Consider the following 16,315-nt stretch of genomic DNA (forward strand, 5'->3'; position numbering starts at 1 on the left):
CTCAGAACGTGCCCCATTGCCTATCCCCTGCCCCTGTGACACACCCCAATCCCCACCCCCACCCCTCCGCGACGCCCCCCAATCCCTGTCCCCCCAGCCTCCCAGGATGCACCCCAATCCCCGTCCCCCGCCCCCAGGACACCCCCCCCTGAGGGCTGCGCCCCGATCCCCCCCCACGGGCCGCGCCCCGCTCCCCACTCACAGGTGCCCGTCACCACGTGGCCGCCCGGGAGGGTTTTGGTGCCCGCATGCTGGTGGACGTGGCTGCAGAAGCGCTGCGCCTGCTGCAGGAAGTCGGGGCTCAGCGCTGCCTCGGGGAGCTGGTCCAGCCGGGCCAGGTCGCGGCGCGGGGCCGGGCGGTCGAACACGAAGCACTTGCGGGAGGGGAAGTACTGGCGCAGGTACTTCTTGGGCAGATCCAGCTTCTCGGGCTGGCCTGGGAGAGACCCCCAGGGTCACAGCCAGCCTGGTACCCCCAGCCCCCCCTCAGACCCACAGCCCATCTACCCTGGTATCTCGCCCCCTCCCTGCCTCCCAGATCAGCCCCCCGGCCCACCTAGCCCGGTCCCCACCCACGGTTGGCACCTTGTCTGCGTTTCAGGGCATTCTCCAGGTACTCGTCCTCGGTGATCTCCCGCCCGTCCAGCACCAGCTGCAGCGTGAAATCCCGCACGGCCCACACGAAGGCCGGGAAGAACCGCATGAACTCGGCCGAATCCTCCCCCTCCTGCCGGCCGCCCTCGCCTGCCGCCTTCACCTTGATGCGCTCCGTCAGCTCCGTCACGTAGCTGGGGGCCGGCTAAGGAACCGGAGATGCAGCCCCCTCTGCCAGGGTGTCCCTGAGCCCAGCGCCCGCTGCCCCAGGAACGGCACCCAACGGTGAACATAAGAACGGCCGTACCGGGTCAGACCAAAGGTCCATCTAGCCCAGTATCTGTCTACCGACAGTGGCCAATGCCAGGTGCCCCAGAGGGAGTGAACCTAACAGGCAATGATCAAGTGATCTCTCTCCTGCCATCCATCTCCATCCTCTGACGAACAGAGGCTAGGGACACCATTCTTACCCATCCTGGCTAATAGCCATTTATGGACTTAGCCACCATGAATTTATCCAGTCCCCTTTTAAACATTGTTATAGTCCAGCCTTCACAACCTCCTCAGGTAAGGAGTTCCACAAGTTGACTGTGCGCTGCGTGAAGAAGAACTTCCTTTTATTTGTTTTAAACCTGCTGCCTATTAATTTCATTTGGTGACCCCTAGTTCTTGTATTACGGGAACAAGTAAATAACTTTTCCTTATCCACTTTCTCAACATCACTCATGATTTTATAGACCTCTATCATGTCCCCCCTTAGTCTTCTCTTTTCCAAACTGAAGAGTCCTAGCCTCTCATCTTTCCTCATATGGGACCCTCTCTAAACCCCTAATCATTTTAGTTGCCCTTTTCTGAACCTTTTCTAGTGCTAGAATATCTTTTTTGAGGTGAGGAGACCACATCTGTACACAGTATTCGAGATGTGGGCGCACCATGGATTTATATAAGGGCAATAATATATTCTCAGTCTTATTCTCTATCCCCTTTTTAATGATTCCTAACATCCTGTTTGCTTTTTTGACCGCCTCTGCACACTGCGTGGACATCTTCAGAGAACTATCCATGATAACTCCAAGATCTTTTTCCTGACTCGTTGTAGCTAAATTAGCCCCCATCATGTATGTATAGTTGGGGTTATTTTTTCCAATGTGCATTACTTTACATTTATCCACATTAAATTTCATTTGCCATTTTGTTGCCCAATCACTTAGTTTTGTGAGATCTTTCTGAAGTTCTTCACAATCTGCTTTGGTCTTAACTATCTTGAGCAGTGTAGTATCATCTGCAAACTTTGCCACCTCACTGTTTACCCCTTTCTCCAGATCATTTATGAATAAATTGAATAGGATTGGTCCTAGGACTGACCCTTGGGGAACACCACTAGTTACCCCTCTCCATTCTGAGAATTTACCATTAATTCCTACCCTTTGTTCCCTGTCCTTTAACCAGTTCTCAATCCATGAAAGGACCTTCCCTTTTATCCCATGACAGCTTAATTTACGTAAGAGCCTTTGGTGAGGGACCTTGTCAAAGGCTTTCTGGAAATCTAAGTACACTATGTCCACCGGATCCCCCTTGTCCACATGTTTGTTGACCCCTTCAAAGAACTCTAATAGATTAGTAAGACACAATTTCCCTTTACAGAAACCATGTTGACACCATGTGGCACTGCTACTGGCACCCACCCCAGAGCCCTGCTCCCAAGAGGGGGCGACAGGTGCTATCCAGTTATGGGAGGGGAATCCCTCCCGGACTCCTGGGTCCCTCCCAGCAGGGGCAGGATACTGCAGCTGCTCCAGGGCGCGCTGGTCGATGGTGCCCAGGCTGTTGTAGACCAGGGTGCCGCTGAGCAGCACGGCCAGCGCGAAGATCCACGTGTCGTTCTTGGTGTCGCCCTGCGGGGAGGGGAGAGGGGGGGAATCGCAGTGTTGGACCCCACTGCAGAGGGGCGGGGCAGGGTGGATATGGGGCAGGGAGCTGGTGCTCCCCCTGCAGGCCACAGGGGGAAGCACGGCCCATCAGACCCCACTGCAGAGAAGCAGGGTTGTGGGGTGTGACAAAGTGGGGAATTTTCTTAGTGTTTTGCATGAACACTGTGTGTGCCTCAGTTTCCCTGGGTGCTGCATGTGTAACGAGGGGTGGGAGGGGGGTTGTTATTGCAGGGGGGCAGGTGTGACCTCGCCCAGCAGCCGGGACCCCAGACACTGGTCTGGAGATTGGGGACCCAGCGACTGGGGACAGGGAGGCCTGGATCCAGCCGGGGGGAACAATGGATGGACGGGAGAGAGGGGCCCAGCAGCCAGTCAACCTGGGACTGAAGACAAAGGGCAGAGGAGGGGCTGGTGGGGGAGGGGATTTAGGGGGCTCGGCTGGATGGGGACAAGGAGCAGCCGGAGCCATGGGGCCGGGACAGACCCAGCTGCCCAGGGCTCAGACTGGCCGGGCCGAGGGCCCTGAGACCTGCCTGGGCTGGTCCAGACGCTCAATAAACCTCCTGTGTGACGCTGGCAGAGTCACTGCAGCTAGAGATCGGGGGTGTTGCTCCTCTGGGGGTGGGGGTCCCAGGGGCCCAGATCGAGGGGACTCCCCGAGGGGCCCCAGGCTGCTGGGGGCTCAGGGGTGCGGTGCCGAGGGCCTAGCCCCCGAGAAGGGCTGCCAGCCTGGGGGGTTCCTGCCAGGGGCGTACAGAGCCAGAGCCCGGGGGCTGGGCGTCTGTGACAGGGGGATCTGGGGCAGAGAGCTGGACCCAACCCTGCAGGTCGGGGGTGGGGAGCATGGCCCACCAGGCCCCACTGCAGGGTGGGGGCATATGGGGCAGGAGAGACTGCCCTATGCTGACCCTGGGCCACCCACCTCCAGGCCCAGCCCCTTCCCACATCCAGAGGGTTCTTGATCCCCCTAGGTCTCCCTGCATCCCCAGAGCCGAAGCCCAGCCGCCCCCCTCCCATCACCCCCCACTCACCTTCTCCACGTCGCCCAGCCCCTCCGTGTCCAGCAGCACCAGGGTGTGGCCGGCCCGGCAGGGGTGGGGCAGGCACCACATCCAGATGCCCTTGGTGTGCGACTGGATGGTGGAGCCCAGCGAGAACCCTGGGGAGAGAGGGGTGGAGCTGGCACAGACGCAGAGCGAGGGGACCCAGGAGTCCTGGCTCCCAGCACCGCCCCCCCGCTCTAACCACTAGGCCCCACTCCCCTCCCAGCACCAGAGAGAGAACCCAGGAGTCCTGGCTCCTACCCTCCCTGCTCTGACCACCCCACTCCCCTCCCAGGGCTGGTGGCAGAGAGGGGCCAGTGGAACGACTGGCTAGCGCAGACCTATCACCTCTGCCAACCCTTCCCCGCCACCCTGAATCACCCCACGGATACGGCCCTTGTCTGCAGCCAGTCGCTGAGAAGCAGGAAGTCACGTCCTCCCATTCCATCCGGCTGGTGAGGAGACCCCGTCCCAATGCCCCCCACTATCGCCAGACACAGAAACTGAGCTTAAGCTGCTTACAGAAAACGTCGTTTGGTAGCTCCTGATTGGCAAGAAACCACGTCTCAGTAGCTGGGGTGTGAAATCCTCCTTTCTGCATTGTTTTATCTGTATCCTCCCCACTTCCCTATCTCGGCCCGGTTCTTTGCTTGGTTCTCTCTGCTGTAGAATTAATTCGGCTGGGTGTGAATTCATGAAGGAACGACCAGAAAGGAGAAGAACTCACCCCACAGACACAGCCTAAGATCAAAGCTGCCAAGAATTCTCTGCCCGCCCAGAATCCCTACGACACCGACCTTGCCTGGCCACCAGGGACGGGACTGGTGAGCAGAGCACTGTGTGCTCAGCGTGTGTCTGCTTGGTAATGGCTCATGAAGAGAGGTTAAGGATTTTACTGTGCAAGGCTCTTTCTTGGCAGATCGGTCACCCTGAAGCAACAGGAGGGCAAGGAAACGAAGCAAAGGGACCAGGAGGGGTGGGGGTTAGCTGAGGAATGGGGTCCATGCCCATGGGGACAAGATTCCTCCCAGGGGAGGGATGCCCTTGAGTCTGCCTGGAAGGGGCTTGAAGCATTCTGGGAGTGCACGAAACCCAAAGCACAGCTGGGTGGGCACTGTGCAAAGCTGGCAGGAATGTCTCCAGCCTGGGAGCGCTCGTTACAGACTCGATTTCGACGTAGTTAAGGAGAATTGGCCTCAGTATAAGGCATCTGAGTGGGCCCGTGCAGCTTCCACATTACACAATGTAACGGCTCAAAACAGGAGAGTGTGAGCAACTGAAACTGAAAGTAGAAACCCTGAATGGGGAAGGATCTGCACTGCAGCGGGAGCTGGGCCGTCAGAACGGTGTTACAGGGAAATACGGATCCGGCTGGACAGGCAGTGACCACACAGTCTGCAGGCAGCCAACAGAGAACCTGGAAATCGTGGGGGGAGCCCAGAGGGGCCCGGGGGATACAGACACCTGGGAGGGCACTTGGAATGGGGACAGTTGGGTGGATTCTGAAGAGAAGGATCCTGGATCCCCTGAGGGCCCCAGGCCCCTGCAGAAAGGGACTGGCAGGGTTTGAAATTAAAAGCACAACTCAATCCTGTGGTTCCAGTTACCACAAGGGCGGTAACAAGAACAGACCTTGACCCAAATGATGGACGACGACGAAGGGAAACAAGGCAAAATATTACAGAGATGCCTGGTTTTCCAGGCAGCTGCACAGTTACTGGGCCCCCTAGAAAGGACACGTGTCTGGACGGGATGGGGAAGGTGTTGGCATGAACTGGGTGGAGGCCGGCAGACTACGAGGTTCTAGGCCAGGCCTGTTCTAGCGCTTCTGCCTGGGCGGCAAGAGGCGGTGGGGGGGGGGGGGGCGGCTAGGTGCGAACTGGATGGGGCTGGGCCAAGGAAGTAATGAAGGAAGGGATGGCCGCCCGACCACCGGGGAGACTGTCCCATGTCACAGAACAGGGCCCCGTGACCCCCCGGAATTGTATGTTATTAAACCGGAGATCCTGGCCACGGCTGCCGGGGCTGTGCCGGCAGGAGCTGGAACGCCCCCGGATCACCACTTCAGGTGTTCAGACAGCAGCGCTAGATGGCTTGAATTGAAGAATGAAAGTGATTGTAGGCCCCACAGATCCAGCTGGGGGATACTTGGAGTTGAAACAAGAGATTTTTCGAGCAGCTGGAGTTTTTTGAGACCCGCCGGGAGAAGCGGGAAAAGGAAACAGGGACGGGAGACTGCAGCCTGTCCAGGCGGTCGCTTTTGCCAAGACCGGGCCCCTAGATCTCCAAGGGGAGCTGGGGGGAAAAGGGCCCGATGTCCAATGGCACGTTCGGGGGAGATGCAACGGGCAGCGGAGGAGCCAGAGGAAGAAATGGATCTGGACGTGGGTATCAGATGCAGCCCAGACAACGTCTGGCTGAAGGTGGGAGGGGCGGCATGGAGGCAGCTCACGGTGGCAGGGAGCCCAGCAGAGAAATGGGACGGGAAGCTCACAAGTGAGTTACTGCAGAGGGCTGCCCAGTCAGACAGGCGAGAGGAATTGATTGCTGGGGTTCCTGGAGCTCCCAGAACAGACCCCAATAGGGGTGGCCCCCTCCCCAGAGTCCCCCTGAGGTAGTGGCCCAACTACAGTACGACAAGTGGGGGTGTCCCATTGCAGGGGCAATAAGGGGAGATCAGGGGAACAAACACACCCCACTATGCTCACTGACACCCGGGCATCAGTATCTGGGCGTGGAGAGCCGTGGCTTCCCGGGGACGCTGTGGAAAACACAGCTAGTATCCCATACAGGGGAGACAGTGAAAGCATTTCTCACGAGACCAGTTCTGACCCACACAGGGACTCGGGAGCCATGTGTTCGGAAGCAGGATCAAACTGGGAACGGGGGTGAGGAGGATGGAATATTGGGAACGTCTTAACCTTAATGAGGGGAGACGCATCATGGATTTAGCCAACAGGCTCCTATGGGCAAACAGTGACGCGCCAGCAGACACATCCACCCCCCCCCCAACGCTGTACCGAGGTGTGGGTGTCAAGGCCCCGGGAGGAGGGGACCCAGGAGTGGACAAGTTTCCTGGGGTATCGGCTGAAAAGGAACTGGAGTGTGGGGGAAATTGATGCTGAGGTTTTAATTCGAGGCCCTGACCCCCCTCCACGGCGTCAGTACAAGTGAAGGAATAAAATCTACATTGAACGTCTGTTAGAACAGGGGGTTATTGGGCACATGGCGAGTGCTAATCCCGCCCCGACTGGCCTGGCCTGAAAGGGGATGGGAAGACCTGGTGAATGACAGTAGATTTTAGGGCATTAAACGCAGTAGCAGTAACCCTGCCCCTTCCCCTGCCCCGGTCATGGCCGAGTACCAAGAAGTAGCTGCTGCAGTAGCAGCAGGGGCACAGTGGTTCTCAGTAACAGATTTAGCAAATCCCTTCTCTGCCATTCCCTTGCACCGAGTCCTGGGACAAATTTGGGTTCACTTCCAGGGCACACCAGTTGAGTTTCACCGGAGTCCCCAGGGTTTTCATAACAATTTGTCACTCCCACGTGGTTAAGATGTGGGGGAAATGGACACCTGAAGCCCCAGAGAGGGCAATTCCCCATGCTGATGGTACACGGGTGCCTGGGGACCAAGGGAGCAGGTTGGTGGATCACTGAGCAGACGTTACAGATCATCCGAGATACCCCACTCCAGGCTACCAGAGCCAAGGCCCAGCTGGTCCAGCAGAGGTAAAACACTTAGGGGTCATATCAGGAAAGGAGGCACAAACCCCAGATGCACAGCAGGTGGAACTGACTGGAAAATGTCCTGCCCCCACTCACGTGGCATCCTTAAGAGCCCTTCTGGGAACCTGAACCTCTGGCGAGATGGCACTGAAATGTCGCCCACTGGGTTTCCTCCCCAAGAAAGGGGGCAGAGGGAGTGGGGCCTGAGCAGGCAAAGGCATCACTGACCCTGAACCAGGATTCGGTCCCGGCCCCACGCACCCAAAGGTGGGAGAACCATCCACCCTGCCCTGCCCAGCCCTGCTGAGGCGCTAGGAGCAGCAAAGCACCGGAAACTTACCACTCCTGGCCTATGGGTCCAAAACACGGAGTTCCCCTGAGCAAAACGTCCCCCCCTGCGAGAAGGAGAAGGCGTGCCGGGCCTCGGGGTGCGCCTCGCCGCGCTGGGGGTATGTCACTGGGGGATCTGAACTCATAGCACAGACAGTACATTCCCCACTGAATGACACAATACCAGGGCAGGCGCCGGGGCAGGTATCTAACCCTAGGCTGGCACGACGGCCTCGGCCCTTGTCAATGGAGGGAAAGGTGCCGTCCCCTGCACCATGGGGCTTTGTAGTGCATTATTCCCTCTGGGAGTGGAGGCCCTGGGGGCCCAGAGCGAGGGGACTCCCTGGGGGGCCCACGGCAGACAGACGTGCTGAGGCTCCGGGAGGTGGAGGGGATTAACCCCCGGCAGGGAGCGGACCCCCGAGAAGGGCCGTGTCACTGAAGGGGGCTCCCCACAGGGACCGTACGGAGCTGAGAGCGAGCACGAGTCCTGTGAGTCCGCGAGACGAGGTGTCATGGCAACGGTTACGATCTGCTGGAAACCGCTGTCCCATCTAAACGTGTGTCTCATCCGCGCGTACCAAGTGAGGAGCGGGTGCAGTACGGCTGCCACCGAGAGATGCACCCAGATCCAGAGACAGTGTCCAGGAAAGTAACCACGCCCGGGCGGGAGCCAAACAACCATTGCCCAGCAACGCCATGACTCAGCGGCAGGAGGCCACACCAGGGGGACGTGCCTGGACTGGTGCTCCCCAAGCACCTGGCCTAGGGGTACAACCAGAGCACAGGGGCCCCGTGCTGGGCCTTCTCCTCCCCCACCTACAGTGCAAGCACAGGGACCCTGGGAAGACCGACGCCTCCAACAGCGGGGACTGGCCCGGGTGTCTAGGGGAAAAGCCGTGTCCTGGGAACGGCAGCAGCCAGCGGGGGAGAAAAGCTGCTTAGTCTGGATGCTGCGCAGTCTAAGGGGCTTGGGAGTTTAGACTGGGGGCTAATATTTTGCTTTATTTTGGTAACTAACTGACTTTTCCCCTTTCACTTACAACCACTTACAATCTCGTTTGTAGTCAGTCCCTTTGTGTAACTGTTTATCGTCACCAGGGAGTTTGCCTGACGCGGTTGGTAAATCTGCGCCGGTTACAGAGGCTGGTGTAGATCCACTTGCCACTGATGAAGTGGGGAACCAATGGATACATTTGCTCTGCTCGTCCTGAGCAGGGCACGACGGTACATTGCTGGAGCACAGCGCTGGGAGCTGGAGCCTGTCCCTGTGTGATCCATGACCAGCCCTGGGGGTCTGGCTGCGTGTGGGGATCCACACACGGGTGTGCTGAGTGATCACAGCGCCGGGAGGGGGTTGCTGCTGGTCACTAGCAAAGCCTTGTGGGGACAGCCCGGGCCGGAGAGTTAGGGGGGCCCAGCAGTCCCACAGTCCCAGGCTGCACCCCGGGGATCCCGTCACGTACGGAACAAGTTGTTATATCCCCAATACGCTCCCTACAGCAAACCGAGCGGAGCCTCTCTGGGTTCAACGGGCCCAGGGTCGTACCTCAACGTGCCCCACACGGGGTGGGCAGCACGGTTACAGTTATGGTGCGTAGAAACCCCCTAAGGATTAGCAGGTGTGTTCTGCTTGGTGACTGCTGATAAACAGAGGAGAAGGGTATTGCTGGGTAAGGCCCTGCTGACCCACAAAGCGCACGCCGAGCCCTAGGAACGGGGTACGGCTGGGCACCCCTAGAGCGTGGGTGTAACGGAGAATGTTGTGCAGGGAACAGGCCCGGCTAGCCTGGTATCCTCCCCCTCCCTGCCCCCTGGATCAGCCCCACGGGCCCGTCTAGCCTGGTATCCTCCCCCTCCCTGCCCCCTGGATCAGCCCCACGGGCCCGTCTAGCCTGGTATCCTCCCCCTCCCTGCCCCCTGGATCAGCCCCACGGGCCCGTCTAGCCTGGTATCCTCCCTCCTCCCTGCCCCCTGGATCAGCCCCACGGCCGAGCACCTCCCCAGCGCTCACCTCCCCGGTCCTTGCCGGCCAGTCGGTTCAGGAGGTAGGACTTGCCGGTGCGGTACAGCCCGGCGATGGCCACCACCACCACGGGCTGGCGGACGCTCTGGAGCAGGGCCAGGGCTGCCTGGTTCAGCTGCAGCTCCCCGTCCCGGCTGTTCTCGATCAGGCACATCGGCTCCTCCATGGCGCCTGGCTGTGCCGTGCCGGGGGCACCCTGGGGGCGGCAGGGCGGAGTGAGGCTGGGAGCAGGGGGCATGGAGGGGCTGTTTCCGCCTCCCCCCCAAAGGCAGCCAGGAGGGGGCTGGGGCCGGGCCGACGGGGGCCACTCACCTTGGCCAGGACCGGCAGGGCGGGTCGAGACGCCTGAAGCGGGACCACGTGTTCCCTCTGCGGGAGAGACAACGGGGGGCAGATACGTCATGGAGAGCCAGAGAGCACGGCCGGATCCACCGCCCGGCAAAGGGCTGACGCACCCCGTCACCTGCCACAGAGCTGCTCAGCGCCGACCTCTAGGGGGCGCCAGCCCCGACACACCCCAGGGCAGGGCTGGGCTGGCTCAGGGGGGCGGGGAATGGGACACGGGGCCCTGCCCCACTAGGGGGCGCCGACCCCGACACACCCCAGGGCAGGGCCGGGCTCAGGGGGGTGGGGAATGGGACACGGGGCCCTGCCCCACTAGGGGGCACCGACCCCGACGCGCCCCAGGGCAGGGCGGGGCGTGCTCCGGGGGGCGGGAATGGGACACGGGGCCTGTCCCCACTAGGGGGCGCCGACCCCGACGCGCCCCAGGGCAGGGACGGGCTGGCTTAGGGGGGCCGGGAATGGGACACGGAGCCTGTCCCCACTAGGGGGCGCCGACCCCGACGCGCCCCAGGGCAGGGCCGGGCTGGCTCAGGGGGGCGGGGAATGGGACACGGGGCCTGTCCCCACTAGGGGGTGCCGACCCCGACGCGCCCCAGGGCAGGGCCGGGCTCAGGGGGGTGGGTAATGGGACACGGGGCCCTGCCCCACTAGGGGGCGCCGACCCCGACGCACCCCAGGGCAGGGCCGGGCTGGCTCAGGGGGGCGGGGAATGGGACACGGGGCCCTGCCCCACTAGGGGGCGCCAGCCCCGACGCGCCCCAGGGCAGGGCCGGGCTGGCTCAGGGGGGCGGGAATGGGACACGGGGCCCTGCCCCACTAGGGGGCGCCGGCCCCGACGCACCCCAGGGCAGGGCCGGGCTGGCTCAGGGGGGCGGGGAATGGGACACGGAGCCCTGCCCCACTAGGGGGCGCCAGCTCCCACCTAGCTACGATGCTCCATGGCTATAACTGGTTCCGTGTGTGACAGGAGTTCCTGGGTCTCAGCCCAATTCCCTGCACCTGCCCCCATGCGGGCCAACCCCCGGCTCTCTCTAAGCCGAGCTGCAACCAGGAACGGTCCCCCCACACCCCTGCAGCCCCTTCCCCCCAGTCCCTGGGGCTGCCCCCGACTGACCTTGGGCTCCGGCACCGGGGGCTGGGCAGTGCTGGCTGCTGCTCTGCTGGGTGGGGCGCCCCCCATGGGGTCCACTGGGTACCCCACGGAGTCATTGCTGCCTTCCTGCTGGGAGCAGAAACCCCCCATTAACTGGAGCCTTCTCTGCCCCCACCCACCGCACAGACCCCATGGAGCCCCCCCCCATGAGCCCCTCTGCCTCTCCCAGCGCCCAGCCCCCACCCACCGCACAGATCCCATGGGACCCCCCCCATGTGCCCCTCTGCCCTTCCCAGCGCCCAGCCCCCACCCCCCGCACAGATCCCAAGGGACCCCCGCCCCCCCTGAGCCCCTCTGCCTCTCCCAATGCCCAGCCCCCACCCACAGAGCCCAAGGGACCCCCATGAGCCCTCTGCCCTTCCCAGCACCCAGCCCCCACCCACCACACAGATCCCATGGGACCCTGCCCCCATGAGCCCCTCTGCCCTTACCAGCGCCCAGCCCCCCCCACCGCACAGATCCCATGGGACCCCGCCCCATGAGCCCCTCTCTGCCATTCCCAGCGCCCAGCCCCCACACCGCACAGATCCCATGGGACCCCATGAGCCCCTCTGCCTCTCCCAGCGCCCAGCCCCACCCATCGCACATATCCCATGGGACCCCCATGAGCCCCTCTGCCTCTCCCAGCGCCCAGCCCCCACCGCACAGATCCCACGGACCCCCCATGAGCCCCTCTGCCTCTCCCAGCGCCCAGCCCCACCCACCACACAGATCCCATGGGACCCCCATGAGCCCTCTGCCGCTCCCAGCGCCCAGCCCCCACCCACCGCACAGAACCCATGGGACCCCCCCCAAGAGCCCCACTGCCACTCCCAGCGCCCAGCCCCACCCACCCCACAGATCCCATGGGACCCCCCATGAGCCCCTCTGCCTCTCCCAGCGCCCAGCCCCACCCACTGCACAGATCCCATGGGACCCCCATGTGCCCCTCTGCCTCTCCCAGCGCCCAGCCCCCACCCACCGCACAGATCCCATGGGACCCCCCCCATGAGCCCCTCTGCCTCTCCCACGGCCCAGGCCCCACCCACCGCACAGATCCCATGGGACCCCGCCCCCCATGAGCCCCTCTGCCATTCCCAGCGCCCAGCCCCCACCGCACAGATCCCATGGGACCCTGCCCCATGAGCCCCTCTGCCCTTCCCAGCGCCCAGCCCCCACCGCACAGATCCCATGGGACCCCGCCCCATGAGCCCCTCTGCCATTCCCAGCGCCCAGCCCCCACCGCACAGATCCCATGGGACCCCCGTGAGCCCCTCTGCCTCTCCCAGCGCCCAGCCCCACCCATCGCACAGATCCCATGGGACCCCATGAGCCCCTCTGCCTCTCCCAGCGCCCAGCCCCCACCGCACAGATCCCACGGGACCCCATGAGCCCCTCTGCCTCTCCCAGCGCCCAGCCCCACCCACCACACAGATCCCATGGGACCCCCATGAGCCCTCTGCCGCTCCCAGCGCCCAGCCCCCCCCCCGCACAGATCCCATGGGACCCCGCCCCATGAGCCCCTCTGCCTCTCCCAGCGCCCAGCCCCACCCACCCCACAGATCCATGGGACCCCCATGAGCCCCCTCTGCCTCTCCCAGCGCCCAGCCCCACCCACCGCACAGATCCCATGGGACCCCATGAGCCCCTCTGCCTCTCCCAGCGCCCAGCCCCCACCCACCGCACAGATCCCATGGGACCCCCATGAGCCCTCTGCCTCTCCCCGCGCCCAGCCCCCCCACCGCACAGATCCCATGGGACCCCCATGAGCCCCTCTGCCTCTCCCAGCGCCCAGCCCCACCCACCACACAGATCCCATGGGACCCCATGAGCCCCTCTGCCTCTCCCAGCGCCCAGCCCCACCCACCGCACAGACCCCATGGGACCCCCATGAGCCCCTCTGCCTCTCCCAGCGCCCAGCCCCACCCACCGCACAGATCCCATGGGACCCCATGAGCCTCTGCCTCCCAGCGCCCAGCCCCCCACCGCACAGATCCCAAGGGACCCCCATGAGCCCCTCTGCCTCTCCCAGCGCCCAGCCCCACCCACCGCACAGATCCCATGGGACCCCCATGAGCCCTCTGCCTCTCCCAGCGCCCAGCCCCACCCACCGCACAGATCCCATGGGACCCCCATGAGCCCCTCTGCCTCCCAGCGCCCAGCCCCCACCGCACAGATCCCATGGGACCCCGAGCCCCTCTGCCTCCCAGCGCCCAGCCCCCACCGCACAGATCCCATGGGACCCCCCCCATGAGCCCCTCTGCCTCTCCCAGCGCCCAGCCCCCACCGCACAGATCCCATGGGACCCCGAGCCCCTCTGCCTCTCCCAGCGCCCAGCCCCCCACCGCACAGATCCCATGGGACCCCCCCCCATGAGCCCCTCTGCCTCTCCCAGCGCCCAGCCCCACCGCACAGACCCCACGGGACCCCCGCCCCCCCTGAGCCCCTCTGCCTCTCCCAGCGCCCAGCCCCCACCCACCGCACAGATCCCAAGGGACCCCCGCCCCCCATGAGCCCCTCTGCCTCTCCCAATGCCCAGCCCCCACCGCACAGATCCCATGGGACCCCCATGAGCCCTCTGCCTCTCCCAGCGCCCAGCCCCACCCACCACACAGATCCCATGGGACCCCCATGAGCCCCTCTGCCGCTCCCAGCGCCCAGCCCCACCCACCGCACAGATCCCATGGGACCCCGCCCCATGAGCCCCTCTGCCTCTCCCAGCGCCCAGCCCCACCCACCCCACAGATCCCATGGGACCCCATGTGCCCTCTGCCTCTCCCAGCGCCCAGCCCCACCCACCGCACAGATCCCATGGGACCCCGCCCCATGAGCCCCTCTGCCTCTCCCAGCGCCCAGGCCCCACCCACCGCACAGATCCCATGGGACCCCGCCCCATGAGCCCCTCTGCCCTTCCCAGCGCCCAGCCCCCACCGCACAGATCCCATGGGACCCTGCCCCATGAGCCCCTCTGCCTCTCCCAGCGCCCAGGCCCCACCCACCGCACAGATCCCATGGGACCCCGCCCCATGAGCCCCTCTGCCCTTCCCAGCGCCCAGCCCCCACCGCACAGATCCCATGGGACCCCGCCCCATGAGCCCCTCTGCCATTCCCAGCGCCCAGCCCCCACCGCACAGATCCCATGGGACCCCATGAGCCCCTCTGCCTCTCCCAGCGCCCAGCCCCACCCATCGCACAGATCCCATGGGACCCCCATGAGCCCCTCTGCCTCTCCAGCGCCCAGCCCCCACCGCACAGATCCCACGGGACCCCCATGAGCCCCTCTGCCTCTCCCAGCGCCCAGCCCCACCCACCACACAGATCCCATGGGACCCCCATGAGCCCCTCTGCCTCCCAGCGCCCAGCCCCCACCCACCGCACAGATCCCATGGGACCCCCGCCCCCCATGAGCCCCTCTGCCTCTCCCAGCGCCCAGCCCCCACCCACCGCACAGATCCCATGGGACCCCCGCCCCCCATGAGCCCCACTGCCTCTCCCAGCGCCCAGCCCCACCCACCCCACAGATCCATGGGACCCCCATGAGCCCCTCTGCCTCTCCCAGCGCCCAGCCCCACCCACCGCACAGATCCCATGGGACCCCCATGAGCCCCTCTGCCTCTCCCAGCGCCCAGCCCCACCCACCGCACAGATCCCATGGGACCCCCATGAGCCCCTCTGCCTCTCCCAGCGCCCAGCCCCCACCGCACAGATCCCATGGGACCCCCGCCCCCCATGAGCCCCTCTGCCTCTCCCCGCGCCCTGCCCCCACCCACCACCCCGTTCCCTTGGGACCCCCCCCCATGAGCCCCTCTGCCTCTCCCAGCGCCCAGCCCTCACCCACCGCACAGACCCCATGGGACCCCCCCCCCATGAGCCCCTCTGCCTCTCCCAGCGCCCAGCCCCACCCACCGCACAGATCCCATGGGACCCCATGAGCCCCTCTGCCTCTCCCAGCGCCCAGCCCCCCCACCGCACAGATCCCATGGGACCCCCATGAGCCCCTCTGCCTCTCCCAGTGCCCAGCCCCACCCACCGCACAGATCCCATGGGACCCCCATGAGCCCCTCTGCCTCTCCCAGCGCCCAGCCCCACCCACCGCACAGATCCCATGGGACCCCCATGAGCCCCTCTGCCTCTCCCAGCGCCCAGCCCCCACCGCACAGATCCCATGGGACCCCGAGCCCTCTGCCTCTCCCAGCGCCCAGCCCCACCGCACAGATCCCATGGGACCCCATGAGCCCCTCTGCCTCTCCCAGCGCCCAGCCCCCACCGCACAGATCCCATGGAACCCCCGAGCCCCTCTGCCTCTCCCAGCGCCCAGCCCCCCCACCGCACAGATCCCATGGGACCCCGCCCCATGAGCCCTCTGCCTCTCCCAGCGCCCAGCCCCCACCGCACAGATCCCATGGGACCCCGCCCCATGAGCCCCTCTGCCTCTCCCAGCGCCCAGCCCCACCCACCCCACAGATCCCATGGGACCCCCATGAGCCCTCTGCCTCTCCCAGCGCCCAGGCCCCACCCACCGCACAGACCCCATGGGACCCCATGAGCCCCTCTGCCTCTCCCAGCGCCCAGCCCCCACCGCACAGATCCCATGGGACCCCGCCCCATGAGCCCTCTCTGCCTCTCCCAGCGCCCAGCCCCACCCACCGCACAGATCCCATGGGACCCCCATGAGCCCCTCTGCCTCTCCCAGCGCCCAGCCCCCACTGCACAGATCCCATGGGACCCCATGAGCCCTCTGCCTCTCCCAGCGCCCAGCCCCCACCGCACAGATCCCATGGGACCCCCATGAGCCCCTCTGCCTCTCCCAGCGCCCAGCCCCACCCACCGCACAGATCCCACGGGACCCCCATGAGCCCCTCTGCCTCCCAGCGCCCAGCCCCCACCCACCACACAGATCCCATGGGACCCCATGAGCCCCTCTGCCTCTCCCAGCGCCCAGCCCCACCCACCGCACAGACCCCATGGGACCCCCATGAGCCCCTCTGCCTCCCAGCGCCCAGCCCCACCCACCGCACAGATCCCATGGGACCCCACCATGAGCCCCTCTGCCTCTCCCAGCGCCCAGCCCCACCCACCGCACAGATCCCATGGGACCCCGAGCCCCTCTGCCTCTCCCAGCGCCCAGCCCCACCGCACAGATCCCATGGGACCCCCATGAGCCCTCTGCCTCTCCCAGCGCCCAGCCC

General features: G+C 64.5%; 1 protein-coding gene across 8 annotated transcripts in view; it reads right to left on the minus strand.

The window, feature by feature from the left end:
- The window catches only part of LOC120390158 (guanylate-binding protein 1-like), a 33,070-nt gene that overhangs the window by 4,135 nt on the left and 12,620 nt on the right, over window positions 1-16,315 (minus strand). For 6 of the 8 annotated variants that reach the window (XM_039512517.1, XM_039512515.1, XM_039512516.1 and 3 more), the window contains 7 exons: window positions 11,109-11,216; window positions 9,962-10,018; window positions 9,638-9,845; window positions 3,557-3,684; window positions 2,380-2,489; window positions 586-788; window positions 203-436 (listed from right to left, as the gene is read on the minus strand). In XM_039512517.1, coding sequence (XP_039368451.1) covers window positions 203-436; window positions 586-788; window positions 2,380-2,489; window positions 3,557-3,684; window positions 9,638-9,845; window positions 9,962-10,018; window positions 11,109-11,216 — 1,048 coding nt within the window. Of the gene's footprint in view, window positions 1-202; window positions 437-585; window positions 789-2,379; window positions 2,490-3,556; window positions 3,685-4,090; window positions 4,380-9,637; window positions 9,846-9,961; window positions 10,019-11,108; window positions 11,217-16,315 lie in introns of those variants that run through there. The other 2 variants (XM_039512511.1, XM_039512518.1) reach the window with 2 other exon arrangements.

This window comes from Mauremys reevesii, linkage group 24, assembly GCF_016161935.1.
Source record: "Mauremys reevesii isolate NIE-2019 linkage group 24, ASM1616193v1, whole genome shotgun sequence".
NCBI classification, from domain to species: Eukaryota; Metazoa; Chordata; order Testudines; family Geoemydidae; genus Mauremys; species Mauremys reevesii.